At 48.3% G+C, this 25,000-nt stretch overlaps 1 protein-coding gene across 1 annotated transcript in view; it reads left to right on the top strand.

The window, feature by feature from the left end:
- The window catches only part of LOC124044059 (E3 ubiquitin-protein ligase SH3RF3-like), a 95,026-nt gene that overhangs the window by 51,251 nt on the left and 18,775 nt on the right, over positions 1 to 25,000 (top strand). Inside the window, exons 2-6 of the mRNA XM_046363427.1 lie at positions 11,838 to 12,113; positions 13,020 to 13,115; positions 19,806 to 20,275; positions 20,919 to 21,089; positions 21,350 to 21,555. Coding sequence (XP_046219383.1) covers positions 11,838 to 12,113; positions 13,020 to 13,115; positions 19,806 to 20,275; positions 20,919 to 21,089; positions 21,350 to 21,555 — 1,219 coding nt within the window. The remainder of the gene's footprint in view (positions 1 to 11,837; positions 12,114 to 13,019; positions 13,116 to 19,805; positions 20,276 to 20,918; positions 21,090 to 21,349; positions 21,556 to 25,000) is intronic.

Here is a 25,000-nt window from a genome sequence, read left to right as displayed (position 1 = left end):
TAAGATTTACAATGGGTGTGAGGTGTCATAACCCCCCCATCAATCCCTCTGTACCTCCCCCCTCTGCGGGAGGGAGAGATGTCTCTGTAGAACCGTGATCCACTGTAACCTGATCCTCACAGGCCAGTAATGACAAAACGTTCACGGAATGTTTCAATAAGACTTCCCCGGGGCCACACTGCCTGCCCCCCAGGACATCTACAGCACCCGGGGCCACACTGCCTGCCCTCCAGGACATCTACAGCACCCGGGGCCACACTGCCTGCCCTCCAGGACATCTACAGCACCCGGGGCCACACTGCCTGCCCTCCAGGACATCTACAGCACCCGGGGCCACACTGCCTGCCCTCCAGGACATCTACAGCACCCGGGGCCACACTGCCTGCCCCCCCAGGACATCTACAGCACCCGGGGCCACACTGCCTGCCCCCCAGGACATCTACAGCACCCGGGGCCACACTGCCTGCCCTCCAGGACATCTACAGCACCCGGGGCCACACTGCCTGCCCTCCAGGACATCTACAGCACCCGGGGCCACACTGCCTGCCCTCCAGGACATCTACAGCACCCGGGGCCACACTGCCTGCCCTCCAGGACATCTACAGCACCCGGGGCCACACTGCCTGCCCTCAAGGACATCTACAGCACCCGGGGCCACACTGCCTGCCCTCCAGGACATCTACAGCACCCGGGGCCACACTGCCTGCCCTCCAGGACATCTACAGCACCCGGTGTCACAGCAAGGCCAAGAAGATCATCAAGGACCTCAGCCACCCGAGCCACAGCCTGTTCACCCCGCTATCATCCAGAAGGCGAGGTCAGTACAGGTGCATCAAAGATTGTACCGAGAGACTGAAAAACAGCTTCTATCTCAAGGCAATCAGACTGTTAAATAGCCATCACTAGCTGGCCTCCACCCAGTACCCTGCCCTGAACTTAGTCACTGTCACTAGCTGGCCTCCACCCAGTACCCTGCCCTGAACTTAGTCACTTTCACTAGCAAGCCTCCACCCAATACCCTGCCCTGAACGTAGTCACTTTCACTAGCTGGCCTCCACCCATTACCCTGCCCTGAACTTAGTCACTGTCACTGGCTGGCCTCCACCCAGTATCCTGCCCTGAACTTAGTCACTGTCACTAGCTGGCCTCCACCCAGTATCCTGCCCTGAACTTAGTCACTGTCACTAGCTGGCCTCCACCCAGTACCCTGCCCTGAACTTAGTCACTGTCACTAGCTGACCTCCACCCAGTACCCTGCACTGAACTTATACACTGTCACTAGCTGACCTCCACCCAGTACCCTGCCCTGAACTTAGTCACTTTCACTAGCTGGCCTCCACCCAATACCCTGCCCTGAACTTAGTCACTGTCACTAGCTGGCCTCCACCCAGTACCCTGCCCTGAACTTAGTCACTGTCACTAGCTGGCCTCCACCCAGTACCCTGCCCTGAACTTAGTCACTGTCACTAGCTGGCCTCCACCCAGTACCCTGCCCTGAACTTAGTCACTGTCACTAGCAGGTCTCCACCCAATACCCTGCCCTGAACGTAGTCACTTTCACTAGCTGGCCTCCACCCAATACCCTGCCCTGAACTTAGTCACTGTCACTAGCTGGCCTCCACCCAATACCCTGCCCTGAACTTAGTCACTTTCACTAGCAGGTCTCCACCCAATACCCTGCCCTGAACATAGTCACTGTCACTAGCTGGCCTCCACCCAGTACCCTGCCCTGAACTTAGTCACTTTCACTAGCAGGTCTCCACCCAGTACCCTGCCCTGAACTTAGTCACTGTCACTAGCTGGCCTCCACCCAGTACCCTGCCCTGAACTTAGTCACTGTCACTAGCTGGCCTCCACCCAGTACCCTGCCCTGAACTTAGTCACTGTCACTAGCTGGCCTCCACCCAGTACCCTGCCCTGAACTTAGTCACTGTCACTAGCTGGCCTCCACCCAGTACCCTGCCCTGAACTTAGTCACTGTCACTAGCTGGCCTCCACCCAGTACCCTGCCCTGAACTTATTCACTGTCACTAGCTGGCCTCCACCCAATACCCTGCCCCGAACTTAGTCACTGTCACTAGCTGGCCTCCACCCAGTACTCTGCCCTGAACTTAGTCACTGTCACTAGCTGGCCTCCACCCAGTACCCTGCCCTGAACTTAGTCACTGTCACTAGCTGGCCTCCACCCAGTACCCTGCCCTGAACTTAGTCACTGTCACTAGCTGGCCTCCACCCAATACCCTGCCCTGAACTTAGTCACTGTCACTAGCTGGCCTCCACCCAGTATCCTGCCCTGAACTTAGTCACTGTCACTAGCTGGCCTCCACCCAGTACCCTGCCCTGAACTTAGTCACTGTCACTGGCTGGCCTCCACCCAATACCCTGCCCTGAACTTAGTCACTGTCACTAGCTGGCCTCCACCCAGTATCCTGCCCTGAACTTAGTCACTGTCACTAGCTGGCCTCCACCCAGTACCCTGCCCTGAACTTAGTCACTGTCACTGGCTGGCGTCCACCCAATACCCTGCCCTGAACTTAGTCACTGTCACTAGCTGGCCTCCACCCAGTATCCTGCCCTGAACTTAGTCACTGTCACTAGCTGGCCTCCACCCAGTACCCTGCCCTGAACTTAGTCACTGTCACTGGCTGGCCTCCACCCAATACCCTGCCCTGAACTTAGTCACTGTCACTGGCTGGTCTCCACCCGGTTACTCAACTCTGCACCTTAGAGGCAGCTGCTGTATGTACATAGACATGGTACACTGGTCACTTTAATAATGTTTACATACTGTTTTACCCACTTCGTATGTTTCATATGTATGTCAAGGCCATTTTATTCAACTATTGCTGTACATATACTATTATATGATCCTACATATTCTTCAGATATACTACATATTCTATCCACGTATATTTCAGATATACTACATATTCTATCCACATACCGTCCATAATGTCTAAGAAACATATGGTTCCCAGAACCTTCTGTAGCTGGCTGGGTTGGTCGTCATTGTTTTCTTGATAACCAATTAACCCCTTTGTCAAAGAGCACCTTCTATCTACTACTGTGTACCCCCCTCTTTTTTTCACAATATATTTCTATATTTCCTATGGAGAGAGACAGGAGATATAGCAGCCTGGGAGTGGGACTACAGAAATGACTCTCTCCTCTCTCTCTCTTAGACAGTCATTAGCTGAGTGATTATCAAAGAGGAGCAGGTTTAATAGAGTTGATATGAACCCAGAACTCTGCAGTCTGTTACGTCCTACCTGCCCGTCCACTCTAACACACTCTCGGTCTGTATCTATGCGGACTACTGACTCTGGGGCAGCACGGTGGGTCAGAGTGGATGGCTCGGAGGGACAGAACTGTGCTAATGAGGTTTCTATTAGAGAGGAGATTAGTCTCTCCTTATCACACGGTGTGTGTGTGTGTGTGTTGTTCTCTATTCCCAGATTCCAAGACAGCGAGTGAATAATGGCTCTGTAGTGATCTCAGCCAGTGTCTCAGTGGCAGATTTTCCCCTGAGCAGGAGAGCCAATGGGCTGAGCCCAGCAGAGGAGGAACAATAGATACTCTCTGTAGATTTGTGTGTTGGTTCTCTGCCTCAGTTTCCTACTGGGGAGAGGGAGAGAGGATAGAAAGAAACTTTAATCAAGCTTTGCCTTTCACTAATCTCCCTTTATTTAAATATCCTCCTCTCGTCCTTGTCCTTCCCCCATCCATCCCTTTATCCCACAGTTTAATAAGAGTTGAATACGCACACACTACTGAGCCATGTCCTTTGTGATACTGTTATGTTGACTCTCTATGGACACGCAGGAAGTAAAACCTTTTCCTAAAATATACTCCACAACTGTTTATTGTTTTGACCATGTGAGAGTAATCTGTTAGTAATTGGAGAAGGCTGAACACACACACGTACACACTTACGAAGCTAGAACACCGGCGTCTGGAGGCTTGCCAGAGGTGGCTAACATTACACACACACACACACACACACACACACACACACACACACACACACACACACACACACACACACACACACACACACACACACACACACACACACACACACACACACACACACACACACACACACACACACACACACACACACACACACACACACACACACACACACACACACACACAAACATTCTCCCTCTCTCTAACATTACACTAACTGCACAGTTGAAAGCCAGTAATTCAGATTAAAAGTTTTTTAAAAGCGTGTCCGTCTTTGGCTCTGAACTAGCTGTTACCATATGGTATGAGGAGGTAGGAAAGATAGACAGGGAGAAAGAGATGGCCACAACGCTAAGCTAAGAAGGAAAATGTTTTGAGATGGATAGAGAGGAGCGAGGCAGGGATGGAGGGATAGAGGAGGGGAGGGAGGAAGAGGGATGACAAGGTGAAGACAAGTCTGAGATGGATCAACTGCTGTTCCAGGGAGGATCCCTGGTGTGTGTCTGTGTAGGGGGGGTGGGGGGGATGGAGGGGGTGGGGGGGTTGGAGCGCGATATCTCAGTCAAAGCCTAGTTCAATGGAGAGTAGACATAAAGTTACTAGAGAAACTATCTAAAAAATGGTCTGAAAGAAACACACACACACTCTCCCCCCATTAGTCTGTCTCAGTGATTCACTGCGCTATTGATCCACTTGCCATCTATTATTCATTACCCCCCTTCACACACCTGCACCCCTGGTCTTCCACCATAGACACTGGCTGCCTTGGCAACATGGACTAACATTCTGCACACTGGGAAAGAAAGGGGAAACACAACACCACTTTACAACATCCATCACTTACTAACTGACACACAGACACACACCACACACACACACAACACTCTGCACTTCATGGAATGTAGGCCTAGATTCCTTCGCCATGACGTCACCTCTGAAAGTACAGACACAAAGTATACACACACTCTGCTCAGGGAATGCTAATGATGTCTAAATGCAGGAACAGACAGGGTATGTATGTCTTAATGTACATGTAAATATGTGCAACATAACCCAGCCAGGTAAAATGATGATAACGAGCTCTGGGTGACAGTCAGAATCCCATTGTCCTAACAACTAGAGGAGAGGGGGTATCATAATAACACTGTAACATGACTATAATAACATGACTATAATAACATGACTATAATAACATGACTATAATGACATGACTATAATGACATGACTATAATGACATGACTATAATGACATGACTATAATAACATGACTATAATAACATGACTATAATGACATGACTATAATAACATCGCTATAATAAAATGACTATAACAACATGACTATAATAACATCGCTATAATACCATGACTATTATAACACCACTATAATAACATTACTATAATAACATTAATATAATAACATTACTATAATACCGTCACTATAATAACATCGCTATAATAACATCGCTATAATAACATGACTATAATAACATGACTATAATAACATCGCTATACTAACACCACTATAATAACATTACTATAATAACATTAATATAATAACATTACTATAATACCGTCACTTTAATAACATCACTATAATAACATCACTATAATAACATGACTATAATAACATGACTATAATAACATCTTTATAATACCATGACTATAATAACACCACTATAATAACATTACTATAATAACATTACTATAATACCGTCACTATAATAACATCACTATAATAACATGACTATAATACCATGACTATAATAACATGACTATAATAACATCACTATAATAACATTACTATACTAGCATGACTATAATAACATCACTATAATAACATCACTATAATAACATTACTAGAATAGCATGACTATAATAACATCACTATAATAACATCACAATAATAACATTACTATAATAGCATGACTATAATAGCATGACTATAATATGGCAGTGGTTGGTCGAGGGTGACACTACTTCCAAGATGGGCATGCAGGCAAGCATTCATTAGCTAGCAAGCTCACATCAGATACCATAACACCACTAGACAAAGTCTTAACCTGATGACTCCATACACTCTGGAACATGGTTCCTGTTCCTCCTATTCTGATCAGATTTCTAACATGTGTTAACATATGTTAGGAGTAGAGAGAGGAGAGAGAGTGGAGGGACGAGAGATGACTGTGAATTCACACTCTTCCTAAATAAAAGCAGAACTCCCTCCTCTGTGAGACGGTAGTGTGATGAACAGACAGGATGTATATTTAGCTGCTCTGGTTAACTTAACACTTTGTTACCACTGAGAGCTAGAGCTGAGAAGATCTGCCAATTAACTCAGCCAATAGCATATTTTCTGTTAAGTAGCACCCAATATCATCTCCTCTGTTAGTTAACAACCAATAACATCTCTTCTGTTAGCTATAGCAACCAATATACTATATTATGTTAGTTAGCAGCCGATAGAATCTCTACAGTTAGCTATGGCAGCCAATACAATCTCTACTGTTAGCTACTGTGTAGTAGCAATGTAACGGCGTTCGTCTGTTGAAAGAAGAGAGTCGGACCGAAATGCAGCGTGTTGGTTACTCATGACTTTAATGAATGAAAATGTGGTACATGAAATAACTGAAAGACGAAAACAACAAACGGAACGTGAACCTATACAGCCTATCTGGTGAAACTACACAAAGACAGGAACAATCACCCACAAAATACAAAGTGAAACTCAGGCTGCCTAAATACGGTTCCCAATCAGAGACAACGAGAATCACCTGACTGATTGAGAATCGCCTCAGGCAGCCAAGCCTATACAACGCCCCTAATCAGCCGCAATCCCAAATACTACAAACCCCAATACGAAAAACAACATATAAACCCATGTCACACCCTGGCCTACCCAAACATATAACAAAAACACAAAATACAATGACCAAGACGTGACAGAACCCCCCCCCCCCTAAGGTGCGGACTCCCGGACGCACCTCAAAAGCATAGGGAGGGTCCGGGTGGGCGTCTGTCCATGGTGGCGGTTCCGGCTCGGGACCTTGTTCCTGTGTCCTTGTTCCTCCCCTTCGCGTCCTGGGATAACCCACCCTCTCCGCCAACCATGGCCTAATAGTCCTCACCCAGATCCCCACTGGACTGAGGGGCATCTCGGGACTGAGGGGCAGCTCGGGGCAGCTCGGGGCAGAGGGGCAGCTTGGGACATTGGGGCAGCTCGGGACAGAGGGGCAGCTCGGGACAGAGGGGCAGCTCGGGACAGAGGGGCAGCTCGGGACGGAGGGGCAGCTCGGGACAGGGGCAGCCCGGGACTGAGGGGCAGCCCAGTACTAAGAGGAAGCCCAGTACTGAGAGGAAGCCCAGTACTGAGATGAAGCTCAGGCAGGTAGTAGGCTCCGGTAAATCCTGGCTGGCTGGCGGAACTGGAAGATTCAGGTTGACAAGCAGATCTGGAAGATTCTGGTTGTCTGGCAGATCTGGAAGAGACTGGTTGTCTGGCAGATCTAGAAGAGACTGGTTGTCTGGCAGATCTGGAAGAGACTGGTTGTCTGGCAGATCTGGAAGAGACTGGTTGTCTGGCGGCGCTGGGCTGACTGGCGGCACTGGCGGCGCTGGGCAGACTGGGAGCACTGGCGGCGCTGGGCAGACTGGCGGCGCTGGGCAGACTGGGAGCACTGGCGGCGCTGGGCAGACTGGGAGCACTGGTGGCGCTGGGCAGACTGGGAGCACTGGCGGCGCTGGACAGACTGGGAGCACTGGCGGCGCTGGGCAGACTGGGAGCACTGGCGGCGCTGGGCAGACTGGGAGCACTGGCAGAGCTGGGCAGACTGGCGGCGCTGGGCAGACGGGAGACTCCGGCAGCATAGGAGAGGAGAAAGGCTCTGGCTGCGCTAAACAGGCGGGAGACTCCGACAGCGCAGGAGAGGAGAAAAGCGCTGGCTGCGCTGAACAGGCGAGGCGCACTGGAGGCCTGGTGCGTGGTGCTGGAACTGGTGGTACTGGATCGAGGACACGCACAGGAAGCCTGGTGCGGGGAGCTGCTACCGGAGGACTGGTGTGAGGACTGGTGTGTGGAGGTGGCTCTGGATAGACCGGACCGTGCAGGCGCACTGGAGCTCTTGAGCACCGAGCCTGCCCAAGCTTACCTGGCTCGATACCCACTCTAGCCCGGCCAATAGGAAGGGCTGGTATGTGCCGCACCGGGCTATGCTCCCGCACTGAAAACACTGTGCGCTCCATAGCATAACACGGTGCCTGCCCGGTCTCTCTAGCCCAACGGTGAGCACAGGGAGTTTGCGCAGGTCTCCTACCTGGCATAACCATACTCCCTTCTAGCCTCCCTCCCAATATTTTTTTGGGGCTGCTTTTCGGGTTTCCTTGCCAAACGTGTTCCCTCGTATCGTAGGCTCCTAACTCCGGCTGCCTCTGCTCTCCTTAGTGCCTCCACCTGTTCCCATGGGAGGCGATCTCTTCCGGCCAATATCTCCTCCCAAGTGTAACAACCTTTACCATCCAACACGTCTTCCCATGTCCATTCTCCAAATAATTCATCCTCCTTTTGCTGCTCCAGCTGTCGCTGCCTGTTTATACCAGCGCCTCTCCGTTTTAGACGTCGTGTCTTTTTCTTTGACTCCATTCGCCTATAGTCCTCTTCGCATTGCTGCAGCGAATCCCAGGCGGGCTCCTGCACTCTCTCTGGGTCGGCCGCCCACCTGTCGATTTCTTCCCACGTCGTATACTCCATGCCTCTACCGTCCATAACGTCCTCCTTTCGCTCCTGCCAGTTTACACACTGCTCGGTCTGTGAGTGATGGGTGATTCTGTAACGGCGTTCGTCTGTTGAAAGAAGAGAGTCGGACCGAAATGCAGTGTGTTGGTTACTCATGACTTTAATGAATGAAAATGCGGTACATGAAATAACTGAAAGACGAAAACAACAAACGTAACGTGAACCTATACAGCCTATCTGGTGAAACTACACAAAGACAGGAACAATCACCCACGAAATACAAAGCGAAACTTAGGCTGCCTAAATACGGTTCCCAATCAGAGACAACGAGAATCACCTGACTGATTGAGAATCGCCTCAGGCAGCCAAGCCTATACAACGCCCCTAATCAGCCGCGATCCCAAATACTACAAACCCCAATACGAAAAACAACGTATAAACCCATGTCACACCCTGGCCTACCCAAACATATAACAAAAACACAAAATACAATGACCAAGGCGTGACAAGCAAATTGAATATCTTCTGAGATCTGAACAGGCCTATAGTTTGTCTCTGGCCAGACATACTTAGTTAGCTGCTGACAAATAACGGGATGAAACAACAGCCTATTCTAAGGCCCATTGTGTTAAATAATTAGATTTGATGTCCCGAAACATTGTTTGGTATGTGTATGTCTGAATGAAGTTCATGTGTTAGGGATAGACTCAGTGTTAGGGCAGCTGTACGTGATCTCCTTCAGAAACAGCAGGGTTGATGGAATGCTGCTCTCGGAACAGGAATATAGTTACAGATTTACTATGCTATTACTGGAGGTCTACACACACACACACACACACACACACACACACACACTAATTCTCCAGTAGCTGTAGCAGAGAGGTAACGTAACGGCCCAGTGCCCCTCCAAGGACAAAAATTCTTTATTACTGAGAAGCGAAGCAGAGGGGAGAGGGAGACAATCGAGAGGGAGGAAGAGAGAAAGAGGAGAGAGGGAGGGATAGAGGAAGAGAAGGGAGAGAGGAGAAGAAAACTGCTAGCCAACAGGCTTTAAACAGACAGACACCGGAGCAGATGGGATCTCACTGCTGCATAGGGGGACTGGGCTGTCCTGACACACACACCAGCCCTCTCTCTCCTGTGGTGCAGTAATTAGAGGTGTGTGTGCCCAGTGGGGATCAGTAATGGTGGGTTTCTCCTGAAAGCCCAGGAGGACAGGGAGAGGAGTGTGTGTGTGTGTGTCTGCGTGTGCGTGTGCGTGCGTGTGTGTGTGTGTTTCCGGGGTTGGGGGCTGGTGTCACACAGTTTAGCTTAGTAGCTGACTGACTGGTTCAGTAGCAGCACTTTCGCTTTGTAGCTGACTGACTGGTTCAGTAGCAGTACTTTTGCTTTGTAGCTGACTGACTGGTTCAGTAGCAGTACTTTTGCTTTGTAGCTGACTGACTGGTTCAATAGCAGTACTTTTGTTTTGTAGCTGACTGATTGTTTCAGTAGCAGTACTTTTGCTTTGTAACTGACTGACTGGTTCAGTAGCAGTACTGACTGACTGGTTCAGTAGCAGTACTTTAGCTTGGTAGCTGACTGACTGGTTCAGTAGCAGTACTTTAGCTTTGTAACTGACTGACTGTAGCTGACTGCAGGTACTCAATAAAGAATTAATGAAGATGAATAGACTGAACTCTGGTTTTACTATACCATTACACACACACACACACACACACACACACACACACACACACACACACACACACACACACACACACACACACACACACACACACACACACACACACACACACACACACACACACACACACACACCATTGGCAGCAAGTAAGACATGTGTGCATGTTATCGTTATTCTACAATCTAACCCTTACCAGCTACAGTTTGAATAACTTTTTAGTAAAATTTTAAGCACTTGTGTGTGAGTGAGGCCATAACAACATTCTGCTAAGAGGCAGGAATGTCCCAACACTGTGTATTAGTGTGTGTGTGTGTGTGTGTGTGTGTGTGTGTGTGTGTGTGTGTGTGTGTGTGTGTGTGTGTGTGTGTGTGTGTGTGTGTGTGTGTGTGTGTGTGTGTGTGTGTGTGTGTGTGTGTGTGTGTGTGTGTGTGTGTGTGTGTGTGTGTGTGTGTGTGTGTGTGTTAGAGCAGAGCTAATGTAATGATATAATGCAGGAGAATGTGTTGCACATTAGAGCTTCATGATGTGTGTGTAATGAGCCGCAGAATGGAAGAGTACTACCCTCCCTCTCTTCTCATCTGTCATTGCCTTTCTCTTTCTCTCTCCCCTCTCCCCGCCTCTCTTTCCCTCTCTCCCTTTCTTCTGTCATCTGACTTTCTGTGTGGTGTTCATGTCAGTGGCAGGACAGTGGGGGAGAGAGAGCACACGTATACACAGTACACAGAGATATAGGTGCATTTCCTGGCCTTGCATCAGCTCTGTGTGTTGTGTTCTGGGCCTGGAGTGTCAGGCTGCTGTCAGATCAGTTAGAGCCTCAGGCTGTGCCTGTCTGTCTGTCTGTCTGTCTGTCTGTCTGTCTGTCTGTCTGTCTGTCTGTCTGTCTGTCTGTCTGCCTGTCTGCCTGTCTGCCTGCCTGCCTGTCTGCCTGTCTGCCTGTCTGTCTGTCTGTCTGTCTGTCTGTCTGTCTGTCTGTCTGTCTGTCTGTCTGTCTGTCTGTCTGCCTGTCTGCCTGCCTGCCTGCCTGCCTGTCTGTCTGTCTGTCTGTCTGTCTGTCTGTCTGTCTGTCTGCCTGCCTGCCTGCCTGTCTGTCTGTCTGTCTGTCTGTCTGTCTGTCTGTCTGTCTGTCTGTCTGTCTGTCTGTCTGTCTGTCTGTCTGTCTGTCTGAGGCACTGAGTACAGGGTCTAACTTCCTTAAGCGTTTCTTGATCTAACCTGTCTTTTTCTCTCCTCTCCCGGCCCTGCCCTGTGGGAAGGTCTAACGTCTCTCTCCTCTCTCCTCCAGAGTGTCCCAGCCCTGCCCTGTGGGAAGGTCTAACGTCTCTCTCCTCTCTCCTCCAGAGTGTCCCAGCCCTGCCCTGTGGGAAGGTCTAACATCTCTCTCCTCTCTCCTCCAGAGTGTCCCAGCCCTGCCCTGTGGGAAGGTCTAACGTCTCTCTCCTCTCTCCTCCAGAGTGTCCCAGCCCTGCCCTGTGGGAAGGCTCTCTACTCCTACGAGGGGAAGGAACCCGGAGATCTGCAGTTCGCTAAAGGTGACATCGTCATCCTGCGACGTAAAGTCGACGACAACTGGTACCACGGGGAGCTGAACGGTTGTCACGGTTTCCTTCCAGCTAGTTACATCGTGTTGTTGCGGCCGCTGAGCCAAACTCCACCAACAGGAAAGGCCCTGTATGACTTTGAGGTGAAAGACAAAGACCAGGACAAAGACTGCCTGGCATTCTCGAAGGTACACACACACATGCACACACACACTAAGTCGCTGTAATCCACTGTGTATGCATCTATGATAGCCCACTGAATGGTTTGTGTTTATCTACTCACTCTACCTTCTCCTCTGTCTGTCTTTCTACCTCTATCTGAATATAGTTATTCTCCTTGTGTGTGGGAGAGAGAGAGGAAGAGAGAGAGCAGAGATCCTCTCTCTCTCTCCCACTTTCCCAGCACAGTGTTTGTGATAAACAGTGATTTGTATTCCCTCCGCTCCTCTCCTCTTTAAAGCTCATAATTTGTTCATGCTGTTACACACACTCATCCAGCTAAGTACACTGGAGAATGCAGCATCTCTTGTTCTCTTTATCATTCTGTGTGTGTGTGTGTGTGTGTGTGTGTGTGTGTGTGTGTGTGTGTGTGTGTGTGTGTGTGTGTGTGTGTGTGTGTGTGTGTGTGTGTGTGTGTGTGTGTGTGTGTGTGTGTGTGTGTGTGTGTGTGTGTGTGTGTGTGTGCGTGCGTGCGCGCGTGCGTGCGTGTGTGTGTGTGTTCCTCAGCAGCACCTGGTCTGGGTTCACACACTCTCTCAGGATGGATCTGGGGAAAGTCAGCCAAGTCAAACGACAGAAAGACACAGACACACAGTTCTTTCCACACACACAGACACACACAGAATCACAGCTGCAGTTCCCCAGCTAAATGTCTGAATGGAAGGATGGGTTGAAATGAGAGAGAGCGAGAGAGAGAGAGAGAGAGAGAGAGAGAGAGAGAGAGAGAGAGAGAGAGAGAGAGAGAGAGAGAGAGAGAGAGAGAGAGAGAGAGAGAGAGAGAGAGAGAGAGAGAGAGAGAGAGAGAGAGAGAGAGAGAGAGAGAGAGATTAATAGAATTCCTGGTGTTCTTAAAAAACTTCCTGTCTGTTTAATAGGATGAGGTTCTGACAGTGATCAGACGTGTGGATGACAACTGGGCAGAGGGCATGCTGGGAGATAAGATCGGGATCTTCCCCATCCTCTATGTAGAGGTAACAACTCACTCACACACACACACACACACACACACACACACACACACACACACACACACACACACACACACACACACACACACACACACACACACACACACACACACACACACACACACACACACACACACACACACACACACACACACACAGGGGGCCTTATTAGATAGAGATACATCAATAATTAAGGGTCTTCCATCACTTTGACACGGCATGGAGTGTGTGTGTGTGGTTATCTCTGCACGAGGTGGTTTGGGTGGGGCATAATTAGGGTGTCCCAGCTGGAGTGGAGCATTGAGGGAGGGAGGTGGGAGCTCTCTCTTCTCCTCTGCTATGCTATCCTCCTGGCTTCTCTCCTCTGGTGGTGTGGCTCTGCGCCATTAACCCTTCACACCCCTTTAATCACACTGCAGTTTGACTTAGGAGTGGGTGAGGGTGGAGAAGACACACTGCAGTTTGACTTAGGAGTGGGTGAGGGTGGAGAAGACACACTTCAGTTTGACTCAGGAGTGGGTGAGGGTGGAGAGGACACTCTTGCCACAGTGTGTGTGTGTCTCGCTTGCCCTTTTCGCAGTGCAGATATCAGCTCATCAGCTGTAGTGTCAGACTCATCTCGTGTACTTAATGCACCACACACACACACACACACACACACACACACACACACACACACACACACACACACACACACACACACACACACACACACACACACACACACACACACACACACACACACACACACACACACACACACACACACACACACACACACACACACACACAAGCACACACAAGCACACACATACACACACACAGTGAGCATGGCACTGCTCAAATGAAATATGACCACAGAGAGCAAAAAAAGCACATGGTGGAGGATGGGTCTGCCTCAGGGAAGAGCAAACGCAGACACACACACACGTAAAGACAGTGATAAGAGACACATGTTTTGTGTATACTGTGGGAAAGTATGCATGAGATGGCGAGAGGCAAAACATCATATTTGGATGAAGTTATTCACTGTCTGTCTGTGTGTAGCTGACCTTCAGAAAGAGAGTGTGTGTGAGTCTATTGGTCCCCTGAGTGTGATGCCGTCAGTGCAGGATCAATCTATCAGACTCATTTCCATATGGTCTGGCTCTGATTAGCATATCTATTAATATGGAAAACTGACATGTCACACACTGAGACAGATTCACTGCTACAGTCTATACACACACGTACACACGCACACACACACAAAGAGGGAAACAGTGCAGGTGATATTGATGTAAATGAATGTAGCAGTGGCCTCCCCTGAGTTCAACATGGTGAAAAATACGATGGCGCCGGAGGGGAGGGGCTGCCGACTTATCGGCTCTTAAAACTTCTTCAGGATTGGTGGGTCCCCTGCGGGACGGTTGAGCTAACGTGGGCTAATGCGATTATGAGGTTGTAAGTAACAAGAACATTTCCCAGGACATAGACATATCTGATATTGGCAGAAAGCTTCAATTTCTTGTTAATCTAACTGCACTGTCCAATTTACAGTAGCTATTACAATGAAATAATACCATGCTATTGTTTGAGGAGAGGGCACATTTTTGAACATGGAAAGTTATTAATAAACAAATTAGGCACATTTGGGCAGTCTTGATACAACATTTTGAACAGAAATACAATGGTTCATTGGATCTGTAACAAACTTTGTACATACACTGTTGCCATCTAGTGGCCAATATCTAAATTGCACGTGGGCTGGAATAATACATTATGGCCTTTCTCTTGTATTTCAAATATGATGGTACAAAACAAAAAAACTTTTTTTCTTTGTATTTTCTTTTACCAGATCTAATGTGTGGTATTCTCCTACATTCCTTTCACATTTCCATAAACCTCAGTATTTCCTTTCAAATGGCACCAAGAAAATGCATACTACAGACACCCAACCAGACCCAGATCCCTGTGATTAGCTGGAGAAGGAAACTGAGATTTCGTGGAATAAGATCTGGGTGCCTTGCGAGGATCAGACGACGAGTGACTAATCTGCCCTTGCCTTCCGCCCTGCTAGCTAATGTTCAATTGCTGGAAAATAAATGGGACGTGCTGAAAGTACCACAACAGCTGGTGCACGATATCTAAGGAAGTATCAATGTTTTGCTTGTCTGAGATAGTGTGGTCTATAGCTTATCATGAGCTACTCTATCTACCTAGAGAGTTTTCATCTGCATTTCTTGAAACATACCACCACAGACTGATGCTGGCACCAAAACGGCACTCAATGAGCTGTATACCACCATAAGCAAACAGGAAAACGCTCAGCCAGAGACCACCTTTACTCCACCCACAGAGATGTGGACAAAGTTCTCCCTCGCACTCCATTTGGCAAATTTGACCATAATTCTATCCTCCTGATTCCTGCTTACAAGCAAAAATTAAAGCAGGAAGCACCAGTGATGCTAAACTACAGGACTGCTTTGCAGCACAGACTGGAATATGTTCCGGGATTCTTCCGATAGCATTGAGGAGTACACCCCATCAGTCACTGGCTTTATCAATAAGTGCATCGAGTACATCATCCCCACAGTGACTTTACGTCCATACTCCAACCAGAAGCCATGGATTACAGGCAACATTCGCACTGAGCTAAAGGGTAGAGCTGCCGTTTTCAAGGTGCGGGACTCCTTGAAGCTTACAAGAAATCCCTCTATGCTCTCCAACGAAACAGACAAAGTGTCAATACAGGACTATGATCGAATCGTACTACACCGTCTCCGATGCTCGTTCGATCTGGCAGGGCTTGCAAACTATTACAGACTACAAAGGGAAGCACAGCCGAGAGCTGCCCAGTGACACAAGCCTACCAGACGAGCTAAATAACTTCTATACTCGCTTTGAGGCAAATACCACTGAAACATACATGAGAGCATCAGCTGTTCCGGACGACTATGTGATCACGCTCTCCGTAGCAGACGTGAGTAAGACCTTCAAACAGGTAAACATTCAGGCCACAGGGCCAGATGGATTACCAGAACGTGTACTCCGAGCATGTGCTGACCAACTGGCAAGTGTCTTCACTGACATTTTCAACCTCTCCCTGTCTGAGTCTGTAATACCAACATGTTTCAAGCAGACCACCATAGTCCCTGTGCCCAAGACAACTAAGGTAACCTGCCTAAATGACTACCGACCCGTAGCACTCACGTCTGCAGCCATGAAATGCTTTGAAAGGCGGGTAATGGCTCACATCAACACCATTATCCCCGAAAACCTAGACCCACTCCAATTTGCATACCGCACCAACAGATCCACAGATGATGCAATCTCTATTGCACTCCACACTGCCCTTTCACACCGGGACAAAAGGAACACCTATGTGAGAATGCTATTCATTGACTACAGCACCATAGTGCCCTCAAAGCTCATCACTAAGCTAAGGACCCTGGGACTAACCACCTCCATCTGCAACTGGATCCTGGACTTCAAGTTTGGTAACGGTAGGTAACAACACATCCACCACACTGATCCTCAACACGGGGTCCTCTCAGGGGTTCGTGTTCAGTCCCCTCTTGTACTCCCTGTTCAGTCATGACTGCATGGCCAGGCACAACTCCAACACCATCATTAAGTTAGCCGATGACACAACAATGGTAGGCCTGATCACCGATAATGATGAGGAGGAGGTCAGAGACCTGACCGTGTGGTGCCAGGACAACAACCTCTCCCTCAACGTGATCAAGACGAAGGAGTTGATTTGTGGACTACAGGAAAAGGAGGACCGAGCACGACCCCATTCATCGACAGGGCTGTAGTGGGGCAGGTTGAGAGCGTCAAGTTCCTAGGTGTCCACATCACCAACAAACTAACATGGTCCAAGCACACCAAGACAGTTGTGAAGAGGGCATGACATAACCTATTCCCCCTCAGTAGACTGAAAAGATTTGGCATTGATCCTCAAAAGGTTTACCAGCTGCACCATCGAGAGCATCCTGACGGGTTGCATCACTGCCTGGTATGGCAACTGCTCTGCCTCCGACCGCAAGGCACCACAGAGCGTAGTGCGTACGGCCCAGTACATCACCGGGGTCAAGCTTCCCGCCATCCAGGACCTCTATACTAGGCGGTGTCAGAGGAAGGCCCTATAAATTGTCAGACTCCAGCCACCCTAGTCATAGACTGTTCTCCCTGCTACTGCATGGCAAGCGGTACCGGAGCGCCATGTCTAGGTCCAAGATGCTCCAAAATATCTTCTACCCTCAAGCCATAAGACTCCTGAACAGCTAATCAAATGACTACCCAGACTATTTGCACCCCCCCCTCCCCAGAACGTTGCTGCTACTCCCTGTTATTATCTATGCATAGTCACTTTAATAACTCTACCTACATGTACATAATTATCTCAATTACCTTGACAAAGGTGCCCCCGCACATTGACACATCGACTCTGTACCAGTACCCCCTCTGTATAGCCACTATTGTTATTTACTGCTGCTCTTTAATTATTTGTTATTCTTATCTCTTTATTATTTTTAGGTATATTCTTAAAACTGCATTGTTGTTTAAGGGCTTGTGAGTAAGCATTTACTGTAAGGCCTACAACTGTTCGGCGCATGTGACAAATACAATTTGATTTGATAATGGCATGATGTCACATTGACATTGACCTTTGTGGTGTGTATATTTGTGGGTGCATGTGTGTGTGTTTTTGGTTTTGGTTTTGGTTTTACTATCCCTTGGGGGGGGACCAGAAGTCCTCACAAGGATAGTAAAACAAGGAACATTTGGACAAGAGGGGACAGTTTACCGGTCCCCACAAGGAGAAAGGCTATTTTAGGGTTAGGTTTAGGGTTACAATTAGGTTTAGGGTTAACATTAGGGTTAGGTTTAGGGTCAGGGCTTTGGGGTTAAGGTTAGAGTTAGGTGTTAGGGAAAATTGGATTGAATGGGATTAAGTTGTTTGATCCCCACAAGGATAGTAAAACAAATGTGTGTGTGTGTGTGTGTGTGTGTGTGTGTGTGTGTGTGTGTGTGTGTGTGTGTGTGTGTGTGTGTGTGTGTGTGTGTGTGTGTGTGTGTGTGTGTGTGTGTGTGTGTGTGTGTGTGTGTGTGTGTGTGTGTGTGTGTGTGTGTGTGTGTGTGTGTGTGTGTGTGTGTGAGCTCTGAGAGGACCTGTGACTGTGAGACTGAGCATCCGTCTGTGAGGTAGCGTTAGTAGTATTGTTGCTGGGCAGATTCAGTGTGTTTATTATCTGACTAGAAGGAACAGACTAAAGACTACTATCATCCTCTCAGATATGAGCTGCATTACAAATGTTGTTCTCTCCTCCTCCTCTTTCACTGAGTACATAGATACTCCTAAGGCTGCGGCGTGTGGTTGTGTGTGTGTGTCTTTGTGTGTGTGTGTGATCCTTTGTGGCTGGTTTGACGTTCTGCCAACAAGAGCAGGCGGGCTCTGAGAGCCAGGAGATCTGAGATCCTCTCCTCCTCTCTCCTCTCTTCTCCTCTCTCCTCCTCTCTCCTCTCTTCTCCTCTCTACTCTCTTCTCCTCTCTTCTCCTCTCCTCCTCTCTCCTCTCCTCCTCTCTCCTCCTCTCCTCTCTCCTCCTCTCCTCCTCTCTCCTCTCTTGTCCTATCTTTTCTCCTCCTCTCCTCTCCTCTCTTCTCCTCCTTTCTTCTCATCTCCTCCTCTCTCCTCTCTTCTCTCTCTTCCTCTCATCTTCTCTCCTCTCTTCTCCTCTCCTCCTCTCTCCTCTCTCCTCTTCTTCTCTCTCCTTTCTCTTCTCTTCTCTCCTCTCTTCTCCTCTCCTCCTCTCTCCTCTCCTTTCTCCTCTCTTCCTCTCCTCTTCTCTCCTCCTCTCTCCTTTCTCCTCTCTCCTCTCTCCTTTCTCCTCTCTCCTCTCTTCTCTTCTCTCCTCTATTCTCTCCTCTCCTCTCCTCTCCTCTCCTCTCCCTCTCCTCTCCTCTCCTCCTCCTCTCCTCTCCTCTTTTCTCCTCTCTTCTCCTCTCCTCCTCTCTTCCTCTCCTCATCTCTCCTCTCTTCTCCTCTCCTCCTCTCCTCCTCTCTCATCTCTTTTCTCTCCTCTCTCCTCTCTTCTCCTCCTCTCCTCCTCTCTCCTCCTCTCCTCTCTCCTCCTCTCCTGCTCTCTCCTCTCTTGTCCTCTCTTTTCTCCTCCTCTCCTCTCCTCTCTTCTCCTCCTTTCTTCTCCTCTCCTCCTCTCTCCTCTCTTCTCTCCTCCTCTCTTCCTCTCATCTTCTCTACTCTCTTCTCCTCTCCTCCTCTCTCCTCTTCTCCTCTCTCCTTTCTCTTCTCTTCTCTCCTCTCTTCTCCTCTCCTCCTCTCTCCTCTCCTTTCTCCTCTCTTCCTCTCCTCTCTCCTTTCTCCTCTCTCCTCTCTCCTTTCTCCTCTCTCCTCTCTTCTCTTCTCTTCTCTTCTCTCCTCTATTCTCTCTCCTCTCCTCTCCTCTCCTCTCCTCTCCTCTCCTCTCCTCTCCTCTCCTCTCCTCTCCTCTCCTCTCCTCTCCTCTCCTCTCTCCTCTCCTCTCCTCTTTTCTCCTCTCTTCTCCTCTCCTCCTCTCTTCCTCTCCTCTTCTCTCCTCTCCTCCTCTCCTCCTCTCTCCTCCTCTCTCTTCTCTCCTCTTCTCCTGTCTCCTTTCTTCTCTTCTCCTCTCCTCCTCTCTCCTCTCTTCTCCTCTCCTCCTCACTATAGCTAAATGAAACAGCCAAACAGTTGATGGAGATTGACAAGCCGACACCCAATCCCATCCCTGGCCCCAGCTCTGACCCGCCCCCCGGCCTCCCATTGGGTCCCTGCTCCTCTGGCCCCGCCCCTAACCCATCCTCTCCAGGAAGCAGCAATGGCGCCCTCCAGAGGCGAGGGGAGGAGAGGAGAGGAGGAGAGGAGAGGAAAGGAGGAGAGGGGAAGAAGAATGCTAAGAAGCGCCACTCGTTCACAGCTCTGAGTGTGACCCAGCGGACAGCACAGCTCAACAACAGACACAGTATGGAGATCTCCCACCCTGTCCTCATCAGCTCCTCTGACCCCAGGGCTGCTGCACGGATACAGGACTCTCCCCCCGGCCCCACTCCCTCCTCAGTAGGGGTTCTGGTTCCACCCAGAGTGGCTTCAGTCACCTCAGAACTGCTGGCTCAAGCCAAGGTCCAACTACCACTCAACATGTAAGTTACAGTACAGTTTACTCATCACACAGGCATGGTTCACTAACGGGTAAATCTAGAGGTAAATGAGTTGACTAGCAATGCTGTCTGTTTTCTCTGAGCTGCTGTCCTATCTATATGGTGATACGGACCTGAGATGAATATAGAGATGCTGTCGCACCTAATTACATATTTCCCCGGGCGCAGGCCTCACACACACACACACACACAGACACACACACACACATAGTATCCAGAGCAGGTTGTCCCGCTGATGAGGTCAGACACTTCCATCTCCGACCTGGCAACCAGCCCTGTTGCTATGGGGAAAACGTCCCCCAGTTACCATAGTAACCCAGAGGCAGTGCATGGAGACCTTGTTTACTCTTCGCTCCTAATATTCTTCAGGCATGTATTCAGACCTATACATTCATATATCAAACATATATCAAGCCATACAGTATCCCCCAACAGTATTTGGACAGTGAAGTCAACATTTTTCTTTGAGTTCTTTACTCCAGCCATTTGGATTTGAGTTCATGAGACAATTGCACGGAACCTCTTTTTATGTGGGAGTATTTTATTACATATTTGTTTGACCATTTGAAAAGAATACCAGTCATTTTTTCATCCCAATATCATGAATGATCTCTGTGTATCCCAGCTATCTGGCCCTGTATGCGTATAAGCCCCAGAAGGCAGATGAGTTGGAGCTGAGGAAAGGAGAGATGTACCGTGTCACAGAGAAGTGTCAGGACGGCTGGTTTAAAGGGACCTCTCTACGCACCGCTGCTTCCGGAGTCTTCCCTGGAAACTACGTCACACCCGTGTCACGGTGAGACACACACTTTCTCTCTCTCTCTTTCTCCTTTCACACACACTATCTCTCACACACCCTTTAAAACGCATAGCTCTGTGTGACAGGCAGTCGATAAGCAGCTATGGTGATGATAGTATCCTAGAGCTGATGTCAGTGGTATCATGGTCACTATTCTTACAGGACTCATTGGAACCATTCAGGCTCTCTCTCTCTCTCTCTCTCTCTCTCTCTCTCTCTCTCTCTCTCTCTCTCTCTCTCTCTCTCTCTCTCTGCAGAGCTCCGTTTGCGGTGGGTGGTTCGCGGAACTCCTGTCTCTCAGGGCAGGTGGGAGGGGCGGGACAGGGGAGTAAGGCAGCCTCCCCCTCCTCCTCTCGTCCCTCACCTCCCCCTTCCTCCCCACAGTCTGCCGCTGCTCAGCTGAAGAACTGCCTTCGCTCTGGACAACAAACAGTTAACCAGGCCCGCTCTGCCATGCAACTGGGTGAGTACCCGCACATACAATACCAGTCAAAAGTTTGAGCACACCTACTCATTCAAGGCTTTTTCTTTATTTTTACTATTTTCTACATTGTAGAATAATAGTGAAGACTTCAAAACTATGAAATAACACACGGAACCGTGTAGTAGACAAAAAAGTGTTAAAATCAAAATCAAATCAAAATATATTTGATATTTGATATTCTTCAAAGTAGCCACCCTTTGGCTTGATGACAGCTTTGCACACTCTTGGCATTCTCTCAACCAGCTTCATGAGGTAGTCACCTGAAATGTATTTCAATTAATTTGTGGAATATCTTTCCTTCTTAATGCATTTGAGCCAATCAGTTGTGTTGTGACAAGGTAGTGGTGGTATGCAGAAGATAGTGTCACAGATCAGGGTGTGACACTATCTTCTGTCCTTGTGATTGTCTCCACCCCCCTCCAGGTGTCGCCCATCTTCCCCATTATCCCCTGTGTATTTATACCTGTGTTCTCTGTTTGTCTATTGCAATTTCGTCTTGTTTGTCAAGTCAACCAGCATTTTTGTTATCAGCTCCTGCTTTTCCCCAGTCTTTCTTTTTCTCGCCCTCCTGATTTTTGACTCTTGCCTGTCCTGACTCTGAACCCGCCTGCCTGACCACTCTGCCTACCCCTGACCCTGAGTCTGCCTGCCATCCGGTACCGTTGCCCCACCTCTGGGTTGGAATATTAAACCATTGTCAATTCGATGTGTCTACATCTGGGTCTTACCTTGATTCCTGATAGACAGCCCTATTTGGTAAAAGACCAAGTCCATATTATGGCAAGAACAGCTCAAATAATCAAAGAGAAATGACAGTCCATCATTACTTTAAGACATTAAGGTTAGTCAATCCGGAAAGTTTAATGAACTTTGAAAGTTTCTTCAAGTGCAGTCGCAAAAACCATGAAGCTCTATGATGAAACTAGCACTCATGAGGACCGCCACAGGAAAGGAAGACCCAGAGTTACCTCCCTCTGCTGCAGACGATAAGTTCATTAGAGTTACCAGCCTCAGAAATTGCAGCCCAAATAAATGCTTCACAGAGTTAAAGTAACAGACACATCTCAACATCAACTGTTCAGAGGAGACTGTGTGAATAAGGCCTTCATGATCAAATTGCTGCAAAGAAACCACTACTAAAGGACACCAATAATAAGAGACTTGCTTGGGCCAAGAAACACAAGCAATGGACATTAGACCGGTGGAAATCTGTCCAAATTTTTTGATTTTTGGTTCCAACCCCTGTGTCTTTGTGAGACGCAGAGTAGGTGAACGGATGACCTCCGCATGTGTGGTTCCCACTGTGAAGCATGGAGGAGGAGGTGAGATGGTTTTATAGATTTTTTATTTCACCTTTATTTAACCAGGTAGGATAGTTGAGAACAAGTTCTCATTTGCAACTGCGACCTGGCCAAGGTAAAGCAAAGCAATTCGACACATACAACAACACAGAGTTACACATGGAATAAACAAAAGATAGTCAATAATACAGCAGAACAAAAGAAAACAAAAAGTCTATATACAGTGAGTGCAAATGAGGTAAGGCAATAAATAGGCCACGGTGGCGAAGTAATTACAATATAGCAATTAAACACTGGAATGGTAGATGTGCAGAAGATGAATGTGCAAGTAGAGATACTGGGGTGCAAAGGAGCAAGATACATAAATACTGTATGGGGATGAGGTAGGTATATAGATGGGCTGTTTACAGATGGGCTATGTACAGGTGCTGTGAGCTGCTCTGACAGCTGGTGCTTAAATCTAGTGAGGGAGATATGAGTCTCCAGCTTCAGAGATTTTTTCAGTTTGTTCCAGTCATTGGCAGCAGAGAACTGGAAGGAAAGACGACCAAAGGAGGAATTGGCTTTGGGGGTGACCAGTGAGATATACCTGCTGGAGTGCGCGCTACAAGTGGGTGCAGCTATGGTGACCAGTGATCTGAGATAAGGCGGGGCTTTACCTAGCAGAGACTTTTAGATAACCCGTAGCCAGTGGGTTTGGCGATGAGTATGAAGCGAGGGCCAACCAACGAGAGCGTACAGGTCACAATGGTGGGTAGTGTATGGGGCTTTGGTGACAAAACGGATGGCACTGTGATAGACTGCATCCAGTTTGTTGAGTAGGGTATTGGAGGTTATTTTATCGATGACGTCACCGAAGTCGAGGATCGGTAGGATGGTCAGTTTCACGAGGGTATGTTTGTCAACATGAGTGAAGGGGGCTTTGTTGCGATATAGGATTCCAATTCTAGATTTCATTTTGGATTGGCGATGCGTAATGTGAGTCTGGAAGGAGAGTTTACAGTCTAACAAGACACCTAGGTATTTGTAGTTGTCCACGTATTCTAAGTCAGAGCCGTCCAGAGTAGTGATGCTGGATGGGCGTGCAGGTGCGGGCAGTGATCGGTTGAATAGCATGCATTTAGTTTTACTTGCGTTTAAGAGGTGGTGCGGGAGTGCTTTGCTGGTGACACTGTCTGTGATTTATTTAGAATTCAAGGCACACTTAACTAGCATGGCTAACATTGCATTCTGCAGTGATAAGCCATCCCATCCGGTTTGTGCTTAGTGGGACTATCATTTGTTCACCTGGAAAAGCATTCCAAGTGAAGCTGGTTGAGAGAATTGCAAGAGTATGCAAAGCTGTCATCAAGAGAAAGACTGGCTACTTTGAATAATCTCAAATATAAAATATATTACAAAATAGAGTAACTTTTTAACAATTTTGGTGTTATTTCATAGTTTTGAAGTCTTCAATATTATTTTACAATGTAGAAAATAGTAAAAATATAAACCCTTGAATGAGTAGGTATGTCCAAACTTTTGACTGGTACTGTACATACACTCACACACACACAAAGATGATTCAGGTTCTAGTGCTGTACATTTGATCGATCTCTATTATATCTGGCCTTTCTCCCTCCTTCCCTCTCTCCGTCACGGAGAACATGATGGTATTTAAAGTTTCTCCTGGGAGCCTTATGAGTGCACAGTGAGGAATCGCTTCCCAGAATAACACACACACACACACACACACACACACACACACACACACACACACACACACACACACACACACACACACACACACACACACACACACACACACACACACACACACACACACACACACACACACACACACACACACACACACACACTCCTTCCTCAGTGACATCACTGCTGTTGTTTAGTGGAGGCGTAATAATAGAGCACAGAACTCAATCTCTCTCCCCACCTCTCTCTCTCTCTCTCTCTCTCTCTCTCTCCACCTCCTCTCTCTCTCTCTCTCTCTCTCTCTCTCTCTCTCTCTCTCTCTCTCTCTCTCTCCTCTCTCTCTCTCTCTCCACCTCCTCTCTCTCTCTCCTCCACCTCTCTCTCTCTCTCTCCACCTCTCTCTCTCTCTCCACCTCCCTCTCTCTCTC

The sequence above is a fragment of the Oncorhynchus gorbuscha genome, linkage group LG09 (genome assembly GCF_021184085.1).
Source record: "Oncorhynchus gorbuscha isolate QuinsamMale2020 ecotype Even-year linkage group LG09, OgorEven_v1.0, whole genome shotgun sequence".
NCBI lineage: Eukaryota > Metazoa > Chordata > Actinopteri > Salmoniformes > Salmonidae > Oncorhynchus > Oncorhynchus gorbuscha.
This window is presented reverse-complemented; position numbering and strand designations above follow the sequence as displayed.